General features: G+C 43.5%; 1 protein-coding gene across 1 annotated transcript in view; it reads right to left on the reverse strand.

Annotated features, from left to right (window-relative positions):
• LOC115460742 overlaps nucleotides 1–20,434 on the reverse strand; it is a gene marked incomplete at its 3' end in the record, with an annotated part of 49,507 nt that extends 29,073 nt beyond the window's left edge. The window contains exons 1-2 of the mRNA XM_030190496.1: nucleotides 17,713–20,434; nucleotides 3,568–3,681 (exon numbers count right to left, since the gene is read on the reverse strand). Of these exons, the coding sequence (XP_030046356.1) occupies nucleotides 3,568–3,681; nucleotides 17,713–20,373 (2,775 nt within the window). The remainder of the gene's footprint in view (nucleotides 1–3,567; nucleotides 3,682–17,712) is intronic.
• Between the last annotated feature and the right edge of the window lie 635 nt (nucleotides 20,435–21,069).

The following is a 21,069-nucleotide window of genomic DNA, read 5'->3' on the forward strand; positions in this document are numbered from 1 at the left end:
TGAATAGAGGTATAATGGTTAGGTGCCGAATGCGACATTGAAGAGGAGTGCCTTGAGCAAGGATTTGAAGATGGGCAGGGAGGGGGCTTGGCGTATGGGCTCAGGAAGTTTATTCCAAGCATAGGGTGAGGCGAGGCGCAAAGGGCGGAGCCTCGGGTTGGCGGTGGTGGAGAAGGGTACTGAGAGTAGGGATTTGACCTGTGAGCGCAGGTTTCGGGTAGGAATGTAAGGGGAGATGAGGGTAGAGAGGTAATGAGGGGCTGCAGATCGAGTGCATTTGTAGGTAAGTAGGAGAAGCTTGAACTGTACCTGATCGGAAGCCAGTGAAGTGACTTGAGGAGAGGGGTGATATGGGCATATCGGTCCTGACGGAAGATAAGAAAATGCAGCAGACTTCTGAATGGATTGAAGGGGGGATAGATGGCTAAGTGGGAGGCCAGTGACGAGTAGGTTGCAGTAGTCAAGGCGAGAGGTAATGAGAGAGTGGACGAGTGTTCGGGTGGTGTGCTCAGAGAGGAAAGGGCGAATTTTGCTGATGTTATACAGAAAGAAGCGACAGGTCTTGGCTATCTGTTGATATGTGCAGAGAAGGAGAGGGAGGAGTCGAAGATAACTCTGAGGTTGCGGGCAGATGAGACGGGGTCGATGAGGGTGTTATCAACTGAGATAGAGAGTGGAGGGAGAGGAGAAGTGGGTTTGGGTGGAAAGATAATAAGCTCAGTCTTGGTCATGTTCAGTTTCAGGTGGCGGTTGGACATCCAGGCAGCAATATCAGATAAGCAGGCCGATATTTTGGCCTGGGCTTCTGCAGTGATGTCTGATGTGGAGAGATAAAGCTGGGTGTCGTCAGCATAAAGATGATATTGGAAACTATGAGATGAGATCAGCGAGCCCAAGGAAGAGGTGTAGATTGAGAAAAGAAGGGGTCCAAGGACAGATCCCTGAGGAACTCCAACAGAGAGCGGGATGGGGGTGGAGGAAGATCCATGAGAATGTACTCTGAAGGTACTGTGGAGAGAGATAAGAGGAGAACCAGGAGAGAACAGAGCCCTGGAACCCAAATGAGGACAGTGTGGCAAGAAGTAGGTTGTGATTGGCAGTGTCAAAAGCGGCGGATAGGTTGAGGAGGATGAGGATGGAGTAGTGACCTTTGGATTTGGCAAGGAACAGATCATTACAGACTTTAGATAGTGCCGTTTCTGTCGAGTGTAGAGGGCGAAAGCCGGATTGAAGCGGATCGAGGATGGCATGAGAGGAGAGAAAATCAAGGCAACGGCTGTGAACGGTGCGTTCAAGTATCTTGGAGAGGAAGGGTAGGAGGGAAATGGGGCGGTAATTGGAGGGACAGGTAGGGTCTAGTGAAGGTATTTTGAGGAGTGGTGTGACTACAGCATGCTTGAAGGTGTCAGGGACAGTTACAGTGAAGAGAGAGAGAGGTTGAGGATATGACAGATGGGGGGGGGGGGGGTGACAGTAGGAGAGATGGTGTTAAGTAAGTTGGTGGGGATGGGGTCTGAAGAACAGGTGGTGCATTTCGAGGAGGAGAGAAGATGGGCAGTTTCCTCTTCGGTGATATCAGGAAAAGAGGAGAAGGAGGCCAACCGGGCGAGGAGTATGGGAGAAAAGATAACCTCCATGGCACAGGGCCGCGACTGAAGCAGAGTCTTCAGGGTAAAGCCAAGGTTCAGTTAGGGCAAGCAGATGGCGAGTACGAGAGATAAAGAGGTGATGGATGTAAGAAAGTTTGTTACAGACAGAGCGGGCATTCCACAGAGTGCAAGAGAAAGGCAGGGAAGGAGGGGAAAGGCACAGAAATTAGATTGAAGATATCACGGTGTGACCTGCACAAATAGGATGACAGCTAATGTGGAGGACCAGGATTGGGATTAATGTCCCCAGCGGAGAGCAGGAGAAGGAGCAAGAGAGTACGGAGAAGAGTAGGAGAGGTACGACGACAGCGACGAAGGAGATGGATGAATGGAAGGAAGGAAATGTTGAAGGGTGAGAGCTGAGAAAAAGGGCTAAAGCAGGGAATGGATTGAGCAGTGCCAGGCTCATTTCTTCTGTGTGTGTGTGGCATTGCCTGGCACTGCATCCCCTGCTGCCCACCTCCTGCTCAGCAGAAACCGCAAGAGCCATTCTCCACACCTCCAGCTCCAGAAAGGAAGGGGAGAGAGAGAGAGAGGGAATATAAAGAGATGTCAGGATGCAGAAAGTGAGAGTCTGGTAAAGCAGGAGGAGCAGCTGTTGAATGAGGGGAGGAGAATGAGGAAGAAGAGCCTGAGGGGCTACAGCAGGGAATAAAGAACCCCTGGAATGGATTGAGCAGTGTCAGGCTCATTTCTTCTTGTGTGTGTGTGGCATTGCCTGGCACTGCATCCCCTGCTGCCCACCTCCTGCCAGTGAGGGGAGGAGAATCAGGAAGAAGAGTCTGAGGGGCTACAGGAGGGAATGGATTGAGCAGTGCCAGGCTCATTTCTTCTTCTGAGTGTGTGGCATTGCCTGGCACTGAATCCCCTGCTGCCCACCTCCTGCTCAGCACAAACCCCAAGAGCCATTCTCCTGCCCTTCTCCACACCTCCAGCTCCAGAAGGGAAGGGGAGAGGGAGAGAGGAAGGAGAATGTAAAGAGATGTCAGGAAGCAGAAAGTGACAGAGGGAGAGGGAGAATGTAAAGCAGAAAGTGAGAGTCTGGTAAAGCAGGAGGAGAATGAGGAAGAAGAACCTGAGGGGCTACAACAGGGAATAAAGAGCCCCAGGAATGGATTGAGCAGTGCCAGACTCATTTCTTCTGTGTGTGTGTGGCATTGCCTGGCACTGCATCCCCTGCTGCCCACCTCCTGCCAGTGAGGGGAGGAGAATGAGGAAGAAGAGCCTGAGGGGCTACAGCAGGGAATGGATTGAGCAGTGCCAGGCTCATTTCTTCTTGTGTGTGTGTGGCATTGCCTGGCACTGCATCCCCTGCTGCCCACCTCCTGCCAGTGAGGGGAGGAGAATGAGGAAGAAGAGCCTGAGGGGCTACAGCAGGGAATGGATTGAGCAGTGCCAGGCTCATTTCTTCTTGTGTGTGTGTGGCATTGCCTGGCACTGCATCCCCTGCTGCCCACCTCCTGCCAGTGAGGGGGAGAATGAGGAAGAAGAGCCTGAGGGGCTACAGCAGGGAATGGATTGAGCAGTGCCAGGCTCATTTCTTCTTGTGTGTGTGTGGCATTGCCTGGCACTGCATCCCCTGCTGCCCACCTCCTGCCAATGAGAGGAGAATCAGGAAGAAGAGCAGCAGCTGCTGTGTGAGGGGAGGAGAATGAGGAAGAAGAGCCTGAGGGGCTACAGCAGGGAATGGATTGAGCAGTGCCAGGCTCATTTCTTCTTGTGTGTGGCACTGCATCCCCTGCTGCCCACCTCCTGCCAGTGAAGGGAGGAGAATGAGGAAGAAGAACCTGAGGGGCTACAACAGAGAATAAAGAGCCCCAGAAATGGATTGAGCAGTGCCAGGCTCATTTCTTCTTGTGTGTGTGTGGCATTGCCTGGCACTGCATCCCCTGCTGCCCACCTCCTGCCAGTCTCCTACCTGCTCCATCCTCTTGCCCTTCTCCACACCTCCACCTCCAGTCCAGCTCCCTCCTTGCAGCCACTCCAGGGACAGGTCTGGATTATGCTGCACTGCTGGTGGGTCAATGAAGTGCTGGGAAAGAAAGAGAAGAGGGAAGTGAAACTCCGCCCCTTCACTCCACCCCAGGAACATTCTGACCAATCCCTAGGTAGGTGGTAGGTGAGGCTCAGTTTGAAAGGGGCGGGATCTTGTTGCTTTTCCCTCCCTATTGTTTTGCGTGAACTAAATTGACGCCAAGCTCCGCCCACTGGCTTCAGCTCTTTCCAGCCTCCTTGTCTCATGTCATAGAGTCACTAACTGGCACATTGCAGACAGCCCATGAGAGCAGAGAGAGGAAGCACCGACTGAGACAAAAACAGGTGCTGCCACCTCTGGCCGGATGTTTCTGCAGCTTTCAGTTCTGAGTGGTGGTGGGCTTAAATGCTACAAAATCTGAACACAAAATACATAAACCCACACATAGCAATAAGGAAAGAATCCTGAATATATAAACAAGTCAATAATAAAGCACAATGAAAGGGAGGGGGGAGAGTAAGTACCAGGCAAGGAGTATGAAAAAGTAGCTGAATATATAGATAAACAAAATCTATGCAATAAGGTAAACCAAATTGTAAACACCAATGAAATAGCATAGGTATAATGTGCTTCAAAGGTACAACACAATGAACAGAACATGAGCCCTCCAGGGACAGGGAAAGACCCAGAGTACCTGAATGCAACATAGTAAATGACGGCAGATAAAGACCTGAACAGTCCATCCAGTCTGCCCCATAAGATAAACTCATTTTACATGGTATGTGATCAGTGGCGATTCTTGTTCGGCTGCCACCCGGCAGTGGCGTACCAAGGGGACGTGCATGCCGCTGGGGGGGGGGGGGGTGCCGCGTGCCGGTCAGCTTCGTTCGTTTTCATGCTCCCTCTGCCACGGAACAGGTTACTTCCTGTTCCGGGGCAGAGGGAGCATGGAAACAAACGAAGCTGAGCGGCGCGCGGCACCCCCCCCCCCCCACCAGCGGCGTGCACCCGGGGGGGTTCTCTCGCCGGGAGGGAGTTGCGCTGTACCGGGAGGGGGGGCGCTGCACCCGAGGGGGGGTTCTTTCGCCGGGAGGGAGTTGCGCTGCACCGGGAGGGGTGGGCGGGGCGCATCGGTGATCCGCCCCGGGTGTCAGCCCCCCTAGAAACGCCACGGCCACCCAGGGCAGATCACCACTGCGCAAACCCCCAACGGGTGCAGCGGTGTCCCCCCCTGTTGCATTCTTACCTGCTGGCAGCATCCGCGCGGCTGTCGGATCCACTGGTTCCCTGCTCCCTCTGCCCTAGAACAGGAAGCAACCTGTTCCAAGGCAGAGGGAGCACGGAACCAGCGGAGCCGACAGCCACACAGCTAGGATTACCATTTCGCTCCAGAAAAAGGAGGACAGATTGAGCCAAGGGTGCTAGTGGGTGAACAAACCAAAATATCCATCCAGCAAAAATGGATAGTCAGAAACAAGACCTGGTGGTTTGACCCAGGAGAATCCCCCACAGTGGGTGCTGAAGATGTCGCATCTAACTTTGGAGTCCTCACAGCCTCCTCCATGGTGTTGTCAAAGTGGTGGAGCAACCTGGTCTGAGGGGTCAAAGATGTCCCTCCCAAAAGCTGGGACTCTCCCTTTGTCCAACGCCAAGCCGGGATCTTACCCTCATTTCCTGCCGGCTACGGAAGCACAAACGAATCCAAGTTCTGTTGACCAAGAGGAGTAGAGGTTTCTACTAGCTCATCTCATACATTCCTGAATCTACATTATCCCAACTGTAAAGGACTAAAATATACACTAACATATGCATCTAATTTCTCCTACATAGCCACGCAAATCTGGAATGAACTACCAAAAACCATAAAAACAACCCACGACATAATAAATTTCTGTAAATTATTGAAGACCAATTTATTCAAGAAAGCTTACCATAATAACACACCCTAATTGTCAATTAACAAGATGTACACTGGACTTTCACAGTATCTAATTCTTTTTTTGTTTTGTTACATTTGTACCCCATGCTTTCCCACTCATGGCAGGCTCAATGCGGCTTACATATTGTGTACAGGTACTTATTTGTACCTGGGGCAATGGAGGGTTAAGTGACTTGCCCAGAGTCACAAGGAGCTGCCTGTGCCTGAAGTGGGAATTGAACTCAGTTCCTCAGGATCAAAAGCCACCACCCTAACCACTAGGCCACTCCTCCACTCCTATTTTGACGTTTAATATTCATGATTGTTTCAAGCTAAGTTATCCTGATTTTTATTATAAGACTAGTAAAAAAGCCCCGTTTCTGATGCAAATGAAACGGGGGCTAGCAAGGTTTTCTTCAGACTGTGCATGTGGGAGTGTGTGTGTCCCTGCCCTCCCCCTCCCCTCTCCGAGTCCAGTGTTAAGTTTGCTGCTGTTCTCTGTTTGTGTTACAGAGAGAGTGAGGGCATCTCTCTCCCCTCCCCCCTCTGAGTCCTTCACTGTTACAGAGAGAGGGATTTCGTGCTGTGCTGTTTTCCTTCACTCATGGGGAAACCGGATGTCTCTGGCGCTTCACACTTCCGGCTGGAGGCTTCATTAGAACGTTGGTGGTGCCTTTTATATATAGAGATGAACTTTCCTTCCTGAATACTTACTCCATTCTGTCTGCTCTACCTTAACTATGTATTTCTTTTTTTCCGGAACTGGTAACCACCATTACGGAAATATGTAAGCCACATTGAGCCTGCAAATAGGTGGGAAAATGTGGGATACAAATGTTGTAAATAAGTAAATAAAAGGTCACCTAACCCTTACACTTAGAAGGCATGAAAGAGAGAGGAAAAAGGTAAGCACAGAGCAGATTCTCAGGTGTCTTCTCAATCAGCCATTTTGCCCTGCTCCCCCCCCCCCCCCCCCCATTGTAATGTTTTGACCTTTGCAGCTGCTCCTTTTTCGCCCTTTTTCTCATTTTATCATAGTCTCCTTTTTGAAAGTTAAATGCTAACATATTGGATTTCCTGCGTGTACTTACTCCAGAGCTTATATCAAATCTGATCATGTTATGATCGCTGTTATCAAATGGAGCCAGCACCATTACTTCCTGCATGAGATCATGCGCACCACTCAGGACCAGGTCTAGAATTGTTCCCTCCTCTTGTTGGTTCCTGAACCAGCTGCTCCATAAAGCAGTGCTTGACTTCATCAAGGAATTTTACCTCTCTAGCATTCCCTGATGATACATTTACCCAGTCAATATCGGGTTAATTTAAATCACCCTTTATTATTTGGCTCCCCAGTTTGTTAGCCTCCCTAATTTCTGATAACATGATGGATGGTCGTACACTCCTATACAATCCTTTTTCTCTTTATATATGGAATTTCTATCCATGGGTATTCTAAAATGTTTTGTGTCCTGCAGAATTTTTTTTTTCATATTTTTATTAAGGTTTTTCAAGTATAACACAAAACAAACAAACAAAAAAAAGTTACAATAATCCATGGCAAAGTTAATAACAAAAATGAAAAGACAGAACAACATACCATGACAATACCCATAGCAAATCAGCAATTATACAATTATCAGGTAGTGCTATTAGGAGTCCGACAAAATGAATCTAAACGAGCCCAGGTCTTCAAGACAGATTGAACACAACGGTGCTTATGGGCTAGAATAGTTTCATATTTCCTAATCACACACACGTTACTCCACCATTCATTATAATTGAGATGTACATTATTTTTCCAGTTTGAAACAAGTGTAAAGCAACAGCTAACAAAATATTAAACAATTTCTTATCGGATTCTAAGAGAGAGAGGTTAGGAGAAGAGGCCCTTAAAAGCACAACATCATAAGAAATCACGGTTGACGCAGGCAACTGAAAAATAAGGCGCAACTTAGCCCAAATGAGTCGCCAGTATGCTCTTACGTTCTTACAGTAAAAAACCATATGGGAAAGGGATCCATCTGATTCTTGACAGGACCAGCATTTGTAATCAAGACTCTTAGTAATCCTGGCCACTCTAGCAGGTGTACAATAGGCCCTGTGAAAAAGAAAATAGGAGGATTGGGAAATTGCTACCGATTTAGTTGGACACATCGAATGGACCCAAAAGGTGTACCAGTCAAAATCAGACGCATCAATCAGACGAGATCCCTTTCCCAAGACACCCGTAATGGAGTGAAGAAAAGGCTAGACGAATTTTATATTTAATATAAAATGTTTATTCACCTCTTAGTTTACAATTTACTGTATAGCATCAATGGTCTATACAGGAAGCATATCTGCACAAACAAGCAATGTACAGGCAAAGAAGTCAGAATGCTTGCTACATATTTATTCTATCCTGCTTATATACTGTTTGTCTTTGCTATATGACTAATCTTTTCCTGACATCACGTGCATGCTGTACCATACCATAAATCTTTGATCTTGAGCAGAACATGCTGCGTCTGTTCCCCTCACCACTCCCCCCTCCTTTTCTCACAGACAGGCGCCTTGCCCATTTTCCTTCATACTTCAGAGGAGACAATGGACAGCCTTGTTTAGTACCCCGCCGGAGAGGAAAAAGTTGAGAATTTGTACCATTCACTGAGATTGAAGCCATCGGATCAGTATATAAAACTTTGACCATTTTAATAAAAGATGGACCAAAATTAAACCAAGCCAAAGTGTGAAACAAGTAATCCCATTCAATTCTGTCAAAGGCTTTCTCAGCGTCAAGTGAGACCGCTATAAACGGCTCACTTGAGCCCTCAACATGTGCAAGGACATTCCAAAACAGTCTAGAGTTATCGCTAGCCAACCTGCCTATCGTAAACCCATTTTGATCTCTATGGATGATATCCGGCAAAATATGTTGAAGGCGCAAGGCCAAGATTTTGGCATAGATTTTGTTATCAATGTTAATCAAAGAAATAGGCCTATAATTCTCAACTTTAGACGGGTCCCTATCTGGCTTGGGTATAACAATGATCTTAGATTGATAGAAAGAGCCAGTTTGACCTTCATAATGTAAGAGCGAATTATAGATAATATGTAACTTGGAGACCAGAAGATCTGTAAACATCCGGTAAAATTCCACAGGGAGACCATCATTACCTAGTGATTTACCTTTAGAGAGGGAATGAATAGCCTCCAATATTTCCTGTTGGGAGAAGGGTTGTTCCAAAGCGTGCTGTTGAGACCCATCAAGTAGAGGCCTATCAAGATGGTTCCCAAAGTCCCCAAAGGATCCTGATGAAAAATGTACCTCAGAGTCATATAATTTGTGGTAGTACGATTGGAATTGCTGGGCAATATCTTCATCCGAGGTATATATTGTTGGAATGTAATTGTATTTTACATGCATTGCCTGTCACCTATTATTTCTCTGTGATTACTCTGTGACCTCTGATGTGAATTACTTAGAGAGGTCACACAGCTATGCAACTTCCTGTGGGCGTTAGATGCAGCAGATGCAGCACATGGAGCACATGGAGCTCATGATCTCTCCTAACCTGAGAGGATCTATGGTGGTGTGAGCATCCATTACCATCTAAGCACATGGAAGGAGCTGATAATACAAATGTATAGTAATATGTATATATAAGCCTGTCTGATTATAATCTAACTACAAACTGTGAGTAAACAGATGTTTTGTTACTTCAACTTTAAAGTGACTCAGCAGTGAATTATTCTGGGGTGAATGAGAGAGAGATGAAGAAAGAAATTAACATTTCTAAAGCTGAAGCTGTGTGTACTAAAATCTGCTAATTATTTACTACAAATAATCCAACAAAAGGGTTATGGGCCCAGGGTCCAGGAATTGAAAAAGAAGAGAAGTATTACCAGGCAGAAAAAAAGGCCACATTTTTCTCTTAAGTTTTAAAGGAAAGATTCAGTCTGTCTCTCTCTCCCCCCACACAGCAGACAGAAGGCTAAGAAAATGGCTGAGGGAAGAAATTCACCATTGTTCTATTCTCTCAAGGTGCCTAAATTAACTGAGTTTAATTATCGGCAGTGGGAACTAAGATTCATATGTCTCCTTCGAGCAAAAAGATTAAATATATGCTTAGACCAAGACAGAACAGCTGAAAATATGGCTGAATGGGACAATGCAAACTATTATGTGAAGTGCATGCTTTTGGAAGCTCTCTCAGAGAAACAAGCCATATTAGTGGAGGGAAAAGATACACCAAAGGACATTTTATATAAACTGAGAACTATGTATGCAACTACATATGCAAAGCAGCAACCAATTTGGTTGGCAGAGTTGAATGAAACTAAATTAAGGGATAAAAGTAAATGTAATGATCACATTATGCATCTTATGTCTTCATTTCAAAAGCTAGAACTTTCTGGAATTCCCATGTGTGATGCATTGAAAAGAGCATTTCTTTTTACCTCACTATCAAAGAAGTTTGATGTTTTTAGGTCTGTAAATGAGGCCATTGAAGGGCAATCTTTTGAACAGACAACATCAAAACTAAGGCAGGAATGCATAATAAATGATTCTGAGGAGATGTGTTCTCAAAGCAAGTCAGAGAGAAATGAAACAAATTTCTTGGCAAAGAACAGAGGAAGGCGGAGCTATGGGAAAACTCCACCCAAGGGCAAGCTGATTTGCTACTCATGTGGAAAGGAGGGACATGTATCTAAATGGTGTAAGGAAACACAAAACACTCCCTCTAGCTCACCTAAGCCAATGGAACTAAAGAATTTTCAAACCAGGAAATGTATGAAGGACAAAGATAAACACAAGGGCTTTCTAATGGCAGAAAAATCTTTGACTATGGTAAATAATAATTCAAATGAAAGTACTTGGATTTTGGATTCGGGGAGCACATGCCATTTAACCAATTCTAAGGATTTCTTTCAGGAAATGTGTCCAGAGGAAGGTATTCTTAAAACTGCAAACGCAGGGACTGCTAAGATCCAAGCAAAAGGTATTGGATTCTTAAAATGCAAAGTGTCTAATGAAGTTAAAGAAATTCCTGTAAGTGATGTCTTGTATATTCCCCAAGCAGTTTGCAATATGCTTAGTGTATCTACATTAGATAAGAAGGGATTTGCGATTCATTTTGAAAACAGTAAGTGCACAATCTCTAAAAATGATGAAGTGTATGCTGAAGCTTTTATGCATAATGATGTTTATAAGCTGAACATTTCAGGTGAAGCCTCACATATGGCGCAAGTAAGGAAGAATGATGGTAAATGTAGTCTGGAAATCTGGCACCGCCGCCTGGGACATCGTGATTCTAAGGTGATCCAGGATCTTTACAGTAAGCAACTGGCCACCGGCATTCAGATAAGTGCAGATGCTGGTAAAATGGAGAAATGCATAGACTGTGTTACTCAAAAAGGTGTGAGACCCTCATTTCCTGCATACACAGGAAATAGGAGTAATAAAGTACTGGACTTAATACACAGTGACTTATGTGGACCGTTTAATATCCCATCATTGGGAAATAACAGATTTGTGCTAATATTCTTGGATGATTTCTCTAGATATTGTGTGGCCTATTTGCTGAAAGAAAAAAGTCAAGTCACAGACATGCTGAAGAAATACGTAGCCATGGTGAGCAATAAATTTGAAAGAAAACCAAAGGTTCTTCAGACCGACAATGGTGGTGAGTTCACTTCACAAAGCATGCGCACATTTCTAGAACAAGAAGGCATTCAGCATATCACAACAGTAGCTTATACACCAGAGCAAAATTCTGTTGCAGAGAGAAAATTTAGGTCACTTGTGGAAATGACCAGGTGTATGCTGTCAGATAGCAATCTCCCTAAAAGACTATGGGGGGAAGCCATTCTCACAGCAGTGTACCTACAAAACAGAATGCCAACTAAAGGCGCTGAGCGCACACCACATGAGACATGGCATGGTAGGAAGCCAAACCTGTCACACATAAGAACATTTGGAAGTACAGCATATGCTCATATACCAAAGCAAAGAAGGCATAAGCTGGATTCCACAACAGAAAGGGGCATTTTAGTTGGCTATGCTCCAGGACACAAAGGATATAGAATTTTGAATCTGAAAACTGGCATTGTTGGCATAAGACATGTTACATATTTTGATGAAAACAAAAGGGTTGATAAAGGCTGGATTATCCCAGATGAGCCTTATCATCCAGAATATGAAACTAGAACCATAATAGACATGCCAGTGTATATAAATGCCATACCAAGGCAGATGTCTGAAAGCAACTCACCTGTATCTAACGAGGAACAGGCAGAGGAAGCAGACACAGAAAGGATCATTGAAGAAGACAGTACAGTTGGAGAAGGGGAATCAATTGGAGAAGAACTCTCAGATTTAGAGGATGCGGAAAGGTCAGACCAACCTGTTGTCAGACGCTCATCCAGGGAAAACAAAGGTGTTCCACCCCCAAGACTGTCTTACCTAACAAAGTCAGCAGAAGCTCAAGAGCCCTTAACATGGGATGAGATTGAGAAAATGTCAGCAGAAGAAGCTGCTGAATGGCATAAAGCTGCACAAGAAGAAATTGATGCATTGGATAAAAATAATACTTGGATTCTTACAAAATTACCTCCTGGCAAGAAAGCTATAGGATGCAAATGGGTATTCAAGTTAAAAAGGAATGCACAAGGAAAAGTGGAAAGATATAAAGCCAGATTAGTGGCAAAGGGATATCTTCAAAAATATGGAGAAGATTTTGATGAAGTGTTTGCACCTGTAGTGAAACACACGACAATCAGAACACTTCTGAGCATTGCAGTCTCAAAAGGCATGCAAGTCAAACACATTGATGTGAAAACAGCATTTCTTCATGGAGAAATAACTGAAGACTTGTACATGGAACAACCAACAGGTTTCATAAATACAAAACAAAGACAGCTAGTGTGTAAATTAAACAAAGGTCTTTGTGGATTAAAGCAAAGTGCAGAATGTTGGAATGAAAAATTGCATGAAATATTGACAAATTTAGGTTTTAAACAAGGTGAAGCAGATAAATGCTTGTACACTAGGTGCAGAAATGGACAATATGCATACATTTTAGCTTTTGTTGATGATCTGCTCATTGCAAGCAAAAGTGAGCAAGAGTACAAGGACATTGTAAAGTGTTTAAACCTCAATGTTGAGATAAAAGAACTGGGTAATGTGTCATACTATCTTGGTATAGAAATTGAGAAACAAAATGATGGTTCTTATCTTCTAAGCCAGAAGCAGAAAATAAATGAGCTTATTGAAAGTTTAGGTATGCAAGATGCCCAAGTTGTAAGCACTCCCATGATCACTGATTTTTTGAAGGATGAAACAGTAAGAGAACCTTTACCAGATAACATCCAATATAGATCAGCCATAGGTAAGCTTTTATATCTAGCTACCACATACAGGGCTGATATAGCAAATGCAGTAGGAATTTTGAGCAGAAGGGTCAGCTCACCTACCAAATCAGATTGGACTGCAGTTAAAAGGATGGTAAGGTATTTAAAGGGTACCATTGATTGTAAATTAAAGATTTCAGCCAATAGTAATCCAAAACTAATATGTTACTGTGATTCAGATTGGGCAGGGGATCATTCTGATTATAAATCCACAAGTGGATATGTGTTTATGTATGGAAATGTACAAATTTCATGGGCCAGTCATAAACAAAGTATTGTGAGTCTGTCTTCTACAGAAGCTGAATATGTGGCTGTATCGGAAGCGTGCAGAGAACTGATGTGGATTGAAAAACTTTTGCTGGATTTTGGAATAGCTGAAAAGAGACCAATCCAGATAATGGAAGATAATCAGAGCTGCATCCGACTGTCACAGAATGACAAGGTTCAGTCACGCACCAAGCACATCGCAACGAAATACCACAACGTGCGAGAGTTGGCGAAAGAAGGGGTCATCAGTCTACACTATTGTCACACCAGTGAGATGACAGCTGACATCATGACCAAACCGTTACCCAGAGAACATTTTGTGAATCTGCGTATAAAGCTTGGACTTTGTATGAATAAATAATTGCATGACAGTTATGCATGAGAAGGGGTTTGTTGGAATGTAATTGTATTTTACATGCATTGCCTGTCACCTATTATTTCTCTGTGATTACTCTGTGACCTCTGATGTGAATTACTTAGAGAGGTCACACAGCTATGCAACTTCCTGTGGGCGTTAGATGCAGCAGATGCAGCACATGGAGCACATGGAGCTCATGATCTCTCCTAACCTGAGAGGATCTATGGTGGTGTGAGCATCCATTACCATCTAAGCACATGGAAGGAGCTGATAATACAAATGTATAGTAATATGTATATATAAGCCTGTCTGATTATAATCTAACTACAAACTGTGAGTAAACAGATGTTTTGTTACTTCAACTTTAAAGTGACTCAGCAGTGAATTATTCTGGGGTGAATGAGAGAGAGATGAAGAAAGAAATTAACATTTCTAAAGCTGAAGCTGTGTGTACTAAAATCTGCTAATTATTTACTACAAATAATCCAACATATATGACCTGTGCGCAGTCAACTATTTGCGAGACCCTAATCCTATTTCTCTTAGTTTTAAGGTATTGCGCAAGAAGATGGCTGGCCTTATTACTCTCAGCGTAGAATGTCGACTTATGAGCATGAATTAATTCCAGCGCATCTCTAGAAAGAGTGGTATTAAAATTGTACTTCAAATTCTGCAAGCACAAAAGAGTCGTTGAATCATTATCAATGACAAACTGGTCTTCCAATAGCTTAAGTTGAGCAGTTTTAACCTCCAGGTCTCGTCTACGCTGACGAGCGTGCATGGCAGAATAACGAATTATATGCCCTCTAATTGTAGCTTTAAAAGCATCCCACCACAAGAGTGCTTTACCCTCCTCCAATGGGTTAAAATGAAAAAATTCATCCATCTTGGATTTAATAAATTGAACAAAGCGATCATCCTGCAGCAGCAGAGAATTAAATCTCCAAGGTGGTGCACTCCGACTAGGCAATACTGCAGTTAAACTAAGACACACTGGCGAGTGATCTGAGAGAACCTTACTCAGTATTTCTGAATTACATATATGTGGCAATAAATTCGAGGAGATTAAAAAATAGTCAATCCTTGAAAAACTCCCATGCGGAGGAGAGTAAAAAGTAAAGTCTTTCTCTGTGGGATGAAAAAGACGCCAGGGGTCCACCAATCCCAGAGAGGTCTTAAGATCCTGGATCCTATCCAATGATTTTGACAACCTGGGAGGACAGGTGGATTTCCTATCCAGGATAACATCCTGCACTTGATTAAAGTCACCACCCAGTAGAATATTGCTGGCTCCAAAGGAAACAATCTCAGTAATTATATTATGAAAAAACGAGGGAGAGTCAGAATTCGGTGCATACAAGGTCCCTACTAACCAATTAGAATCGTGCAGTTTTAAGCTCACTAATATCCATCTCCCCTCAGTATCGGAGCACTGTTTTATAATGGAAAGTGGAAGGGAGGTGCGAGCAAGAATTGCAACTCCATTCTTTTTATGCACCGCAGAGGAGGCAGCAACAAGAGAATAGAACTGGTCTTGGAATCCCGCCACATCAGATGGAAGAAGATGCGTCTCCTGAACTAGAATAATATCAACCTGCAGCCCTCTAAAATACATCAAAACCTTCTTACGTTTTATAGGATTATTTAAACCTTGTACATTAACAGAGACTATTTTCATCTAAAGACAATATAAGTACAGGTTAGGTTCATAGGAACCAATCATGGAAAATGGCATCACAGGCATGGAATATCGTTGGAAAACTGCGAAGGAGACTATGCAAAAAGAAGAGAGACCAGAAGAGGTACCTAGGAGAGAAATAAAACCCTGGAAACTGCAAACCCCTCCACAGAGAAAGCAGGAACTGCACTGCCACAAAACCAGAGACCTTCAGGGTAGCAGACTGCCAGAAATTACAAGAACCCTCAGAGAGTATCAGTGAGCCGGCAGACTGCAGTGTGAGAGAACAACAGGAGCAGTAACAGGAGGAGTGATACCCCCGGTAGTACAGGCATCTGGAGAAAACGACTGCCAACAAAACGTAATGCCCCCCTGGGACCAAAGCTGCAAGAGAGAAAGTCCGTTGTGATATGCAGAATTTTTAATCTATTCAATTCAAGAATCTTCCTTAACATACAGTGCTATAACTCCACCAATTTAATCCGCCCTATCACTGCAATATAATTTGAACTCTGGTATGACATTATCTCATTTGTTGTATCTCCCCTGCTGATTCAATTCCTTGAAAAGTTTTGTTCTCTTCACAAATTCTGTTGCTTCCATCCCTTTTGGCACCGATAGATTTTCACCCACTCCTTCTACTTGTCAAAAGGATTCTGGAGGTTTTCTTTCATATTTTAATACCCTTTGTGAACTGGGATCTGTTGATGCCATTAAGTAAACCTGGAGGACTATGGAAAAAGAAGCCAGCAGATCAATATAACATCAGAAAGATTTTATTGAAGATACCGCATGTAAACAAATTGCCCGACACAGGTCGTGTTTCGCCCACCAAGGGTTGCATCAGGGGCTACAGTAAACAGTAATTCAATCTGTTTGTTTATTGTAGCCCCTGACGCAACCTTTGGTGGACGAAACACGGCCTGTGTCGGGCAATTTGTTTACATGCGGTATCTTCAATAAAATCTTTCTGATGTTATATTGATCTGCTAGCTCCTTCCCCCAAGGATGAGGAGGGTCCCTGGGCCGTGTTCTCCAGGACAGGCCATGGGGCCCCCTGGAATCAGGGACCAGAAGGCCAGGAGAAGTGGTTCCCTCACTGGCAGGGCTTCAGAGAGGAGGGAAAGGAGCCCTGTGGATCGAAGAGCGCAGGCTTCCACGGGAGGAACCCAGACCGGTACCCCCCTCACAGGTGCACGCCATCTAGCAGGTGAGGGGGGGGGAGAGAGCTGGGAGAGAGCTGGGGGAGGCCCCAGAGAAGAGCAGGTCAGAGAAGGAGAGGGAGGAGAGAGAAGAGGTCATGGAGATCTGCCGGGAGGCCCTACTGGTGTCAGAGGAGGAGGACAATGACTCTTCAGAGGAGGAAGATTTCACGGACTATTTCAGGATCCAGAGGACCCGACCAGTGGCCTGATTAAAAGGGTGAGGAAGATAAAAAGTACAGAAAAGGAGGTGGTGGAGTTGGGGAAGCAGGCTAAGATGGCAAAAGCCCTGTGCAAACTAGCCTCAGTGGAGCACCACAAGACCTATACAAAGGAGGTAACCCGTTTACTTCAGCTTCTTCAAAAGAAAGAACATTTGCTGGAGGTGTTACTGGAAATGTTACAGTTCCAAAATGATGTTTAAGAATAGAGGGGATCGCTCAGAGCATGTGGTCGCAACATGTGCTGTATTTATATTTTGATTCTATTCTGTTTTATTATTCCCCAATTACCTATAAGGTAAGGAAAAGGGGAAGTAAATACACTAAATTTGAATTAATTACATTAACCTGCATTGTACGTTTAGGAACATGTGCTTAAAGCATTTGGAGCTTGCACATGTGAGGACATGTGCTTTTCACCAATATAAAGGCCAGATAGTTAACTTTAAAAAGAAAATGTTTATTTCTAATACAGGCAAGATAACAAATTTACAATAGAGAGGTAATTTTAGAGAGGATCTTTTACCAATGGCAGTATGCTACAAAATAACAGGTTTGATTGTAAATGAAGCTGGATAACTCACATTGATGGAGGCTGCTATGGAGAGTGATGCAGGAGATCCTTGCTGGAACAGGAAGTTTCTTTGTAGATTTGCTGTCTGATGGAGCTTGAAGCCGTTTCTTTCAGGTGGATGTGATGTCCAGCTTGAGAAGTCAGGATTCCAGGAGATTCTAGCTTGCTTTTAGATTTAATCACTTCAGGGCAGCGGCGACTAGGACAGGAGCATCAGGAACAGCCAGGAAGAACTCTCCTTCTAAAGAAAGAGCCCCTGCTTTTAAAGTGTCTGAACTGGGCATTTATCGTCAGGTGGTTGCCCTTGGTCCAATTAGAAAGCTCCTGGGTAGCTGAATTCTGGGCATCTGGCTTTGAGATGGAGCATGGCAACAGGTCACATGCTCAATGACATCACAAGACTTCCTGCCTGGACATCTGCTAGTCCATTGTCTGAGAGTGATTGAGCTTAGATGGGCTTAGGACATGGAAATAGCTTCTCACCTGTGTGGATTCTCTGGTGTATGGTCAGTGTTCCCTTTTTACTAAAGCTTTTATCACACTCACTACATGTAAATGGTTTTTCTCCTGTGTGGATTCTCTGGTGTATGGTCAGTTTTTCCTTTTTACGAAAGCTTTTATCACACTCACTACATGTAAATGGTTTTTCTCCTGTGTGGATTTTCTGATGTGTGGTCAGTTTTTCCTTTTTACGAAAGCTTTTATCACACTCACTACATGTAAATGGTTTTTCTCCTGTGTGGATTCTCTGGTGTATGGTCAGTGTTCCCTTTTTACTAAAGCTTTTACCACATTGATTACATATAAATGGCTTCTCTCCTGTGTGGATTTTCTGATGTGTGGTCAGTGTTCCCTTTTCACTAAAGCTTTTACCACATTGATTACATATAAATGGCTTCTCTCCTGTGTGGATTTTCTGATGTGTGGTCAGTTTTTCCTTTTTACGAAAGCTTTTATCACACTCACTACATGTAAATGGTTTTTCTCCTGTGTGGATTCTCTGGTGTCTGGTCAGTGTTCCCTTTTTACTAAAGCTTTTACCACATTGATTACATATAAATGGCTTCTCTCCTGTATGGATTCTCTGGTGTATGGTCAGTGTTTGCTTCTCAGTAAAGCTTTTATAACACTCACTACATGTGAACGGCTTCTCTCCTGTGTGGATTCTCTGGTGTATGGTCAGTGTTTGCTTCTGAGTAAAGCTTTTATAACACTCACTACATGTGAACAGCTTCTCTCCTGTGTGAATTCTCTGGTGTCTGGTCAGTCTTTTCTTCTCAGTAAAGCTTTTACCACACTCAGTACATGTAAACGGCTTCTCACCTGTGTGCATTCGCTTGTGTCTGGTCAGTGTTTCCTTCGCAATAAAGCTTTTACCACACTCAGTACATGTAAATGGCTTCTCACCTGTGTGGATTCTCTGATGTATGGTTAGTGTTTGCTTTTTACTAAAGCTTTTACCACACTCAGTACATGTAAACCGCTTCTCACCTGTGTGAATTCTCTGGTGTATGGTCAGTGTTTCCTTTCTACTAAAGGTTTTACCACACTCATTACATGGAAATCGCTCAATGCTGTGGATTCTCTTGTGTTTTGTGAGGTGTTCTTTTTGACTGAAGCTTTTATTACAGTCAGTATATGTAAATGGCTTCTCACCTGTGTGGATTCTCTGATGTATGGTCAGTGCTTGCTTTTTACTAAAGCTTTTACCACACTCAGTACATGTAAACGGCTTTTCACCTGTGTGGATTCTCTGGTATCTGGTCAGTGTATTCTTCTCAGTGAAGCTTTTACCACACTCACTACGTGTAAATGGCTCAATGCTGTGGATTCTCTTGTGTTTTGTGAGGTGTTCTTTTTGACTGAAGCTTTTATTACAGTCAGTACATGTAAATGGCTCCTCACCTGTGTGGATTCTCTGGTGTATGGTCAGTGTTTGCTTTTTACTAAAGCTTTTACCACAGTCAGTACATGTAAATGGCTTCCCACCTGTGTGGAGTCTCTGATATCTGGTCAGTCTTTTCTTCTCAGTAAAGCTTTTACCACACTCAGTACATGTAAACGGCTTCTCACCTGTGTGGATTCTCTGATGTATGGTCAGTGTTCCCTTCGTACTTAAGCTTTTACCACACTCATTACATGGAAATCGCTCAATGCTGTGGATTCTCTTGTGTTTTGTGAGGTGTTCTTTCTGACTGAAGCTTTTATTACAGTCAGTACAAGTAAATGGGTTCATTCCAGTGTCAGTTTTTGGGTGGTCTCGGAGACTGTCTGTAGTGAAGCTTTTACCACACATAGTAGAGGTAAATGGTTTCAATACTGAATGAAGTCTCTTGGGCATTGTGAGGTTTCCTTTCCAACAAGCACTTATACCACTGTCAGCAGAAGTATATAATCTATCATTTTTCTTGATTTTCTTGTATTTTGAGAGTGTTGCCTTCCTGCAAAATATTTGTTCAGATTTAGTAGAAGTGTCCGGTTCCCCAGCAGTTTGAGCTTTTTGGTGATCTATGACTGCTTCCTCTTGACTAAAGCTTTTCTGACATTCAGCACTTGAAACTGATCTCTGTCCTTGGTGGAAATTTTCTTCTTTGTTGGAGCTTTTCTCACATCCAGGACATGAAGATATTCTCTCATCAGTGATGTTTTTCTTATATTTTATAATGTCTGCTTTGTTCGTAAAGCTTTTCCCATATTCTGTAAATGTACACATTGTAGTTTCTTTATTAGTTTTCTTGTGTTGCATTAGCTTTTTCTTCCTATTGAAACCTTTCCCACATTCAGAACCTGTAAAATGTTTCTCTTTTAGGACTGTTTTCTGTTGTCCTTCTAGTTCTCTCTTTAGACTGACATTTCCCCCATTGTCCATACATGTAGATGGTCTCTCTTCAGTATCAGATCTAAGAAGTGATTTTAGAACAAAATAATTGCTGAGGAATATCTGACAAATATCACAGGAACAGCTTTGATCTCTCATCCGGTTTCTCTCCTCTTCCCCTGTCTGTATGATATTACAGATACTGTTTTCACACAGAGCTGAGCCTCCTGGTGAAGGTTTTTGTTTATTTTGATCCTTTTCCTTTTCTCCCCAGTCAGAACTGGAAGAAGTTTTCTCTTTGTCTCTTTCTGATAACATCTTTTCCCCTTCAGGCTTCTCACTGAGCTTCCAGTTATGTGTCTCTGTATTACTGTTTTTAGGGTCCTCTTTTTCTTAAAAGTAAAAAAAAAGAGCATTGTGTATTATTGTAGGAAAAGACATAAAAACAATCTTACAATCCAAACGTATCACAGGCACAAAACAGCAATGATGAGCCAGTAATTATTAAATTGTAAAATGGACAAACAATCCACCTAAAGCCGCCTAGATAAACTTTTTTTTATATATTTTTAAGGGAGGGGTTTGTGGGGTGCTATGTGTTTTTTATTCTTAGTTATTTGTGTTTATCTTTAGGGGGTTTGTTTGTCCATTTTACAATTTTACCCCTGAATGCCGAAACATGTTGGGCTGACGAACTAATAGAAAAAGTACTTTGGACTTAGATTTTCCACTACTTATAAGGCTGTTTTGATTCCTTAAAGGATTTTAAGAAATAATTACCGGCTTCTCATTGCTGGTTTGTTATTGTAAGAGAAGAACAATTTAACAAGGTTAAGGGTCATAGGGTTGCCATGTGGAAATCAGCACTACCGTCCGGCATACACAAAGTTTGCCGTGTGCCATTTTCCATGTCAGAAAACATTTTTCTACTTTGTAGCGTGGGTTCATGGTGTAGGTGCGTCTGGCGGTAATTGCGCACTGACCGATTACCGCTGCGTTAAAATGTGAACCTGC

Source organism: Microcaecilia unicolor, chromosome 1, assembly GCF_901765095.1.
Source record: "Microcaecilia unicolor chromosome 1, aMicUni1.1, whole genome shotgun sequence".
Taxonomy (NCBI): Eukaryota; Metazoa; Chordata; class Amphibia; order Gymnophiona; family Siphonopidae; genus Microcaecilia; species Microcaecilia unicolor.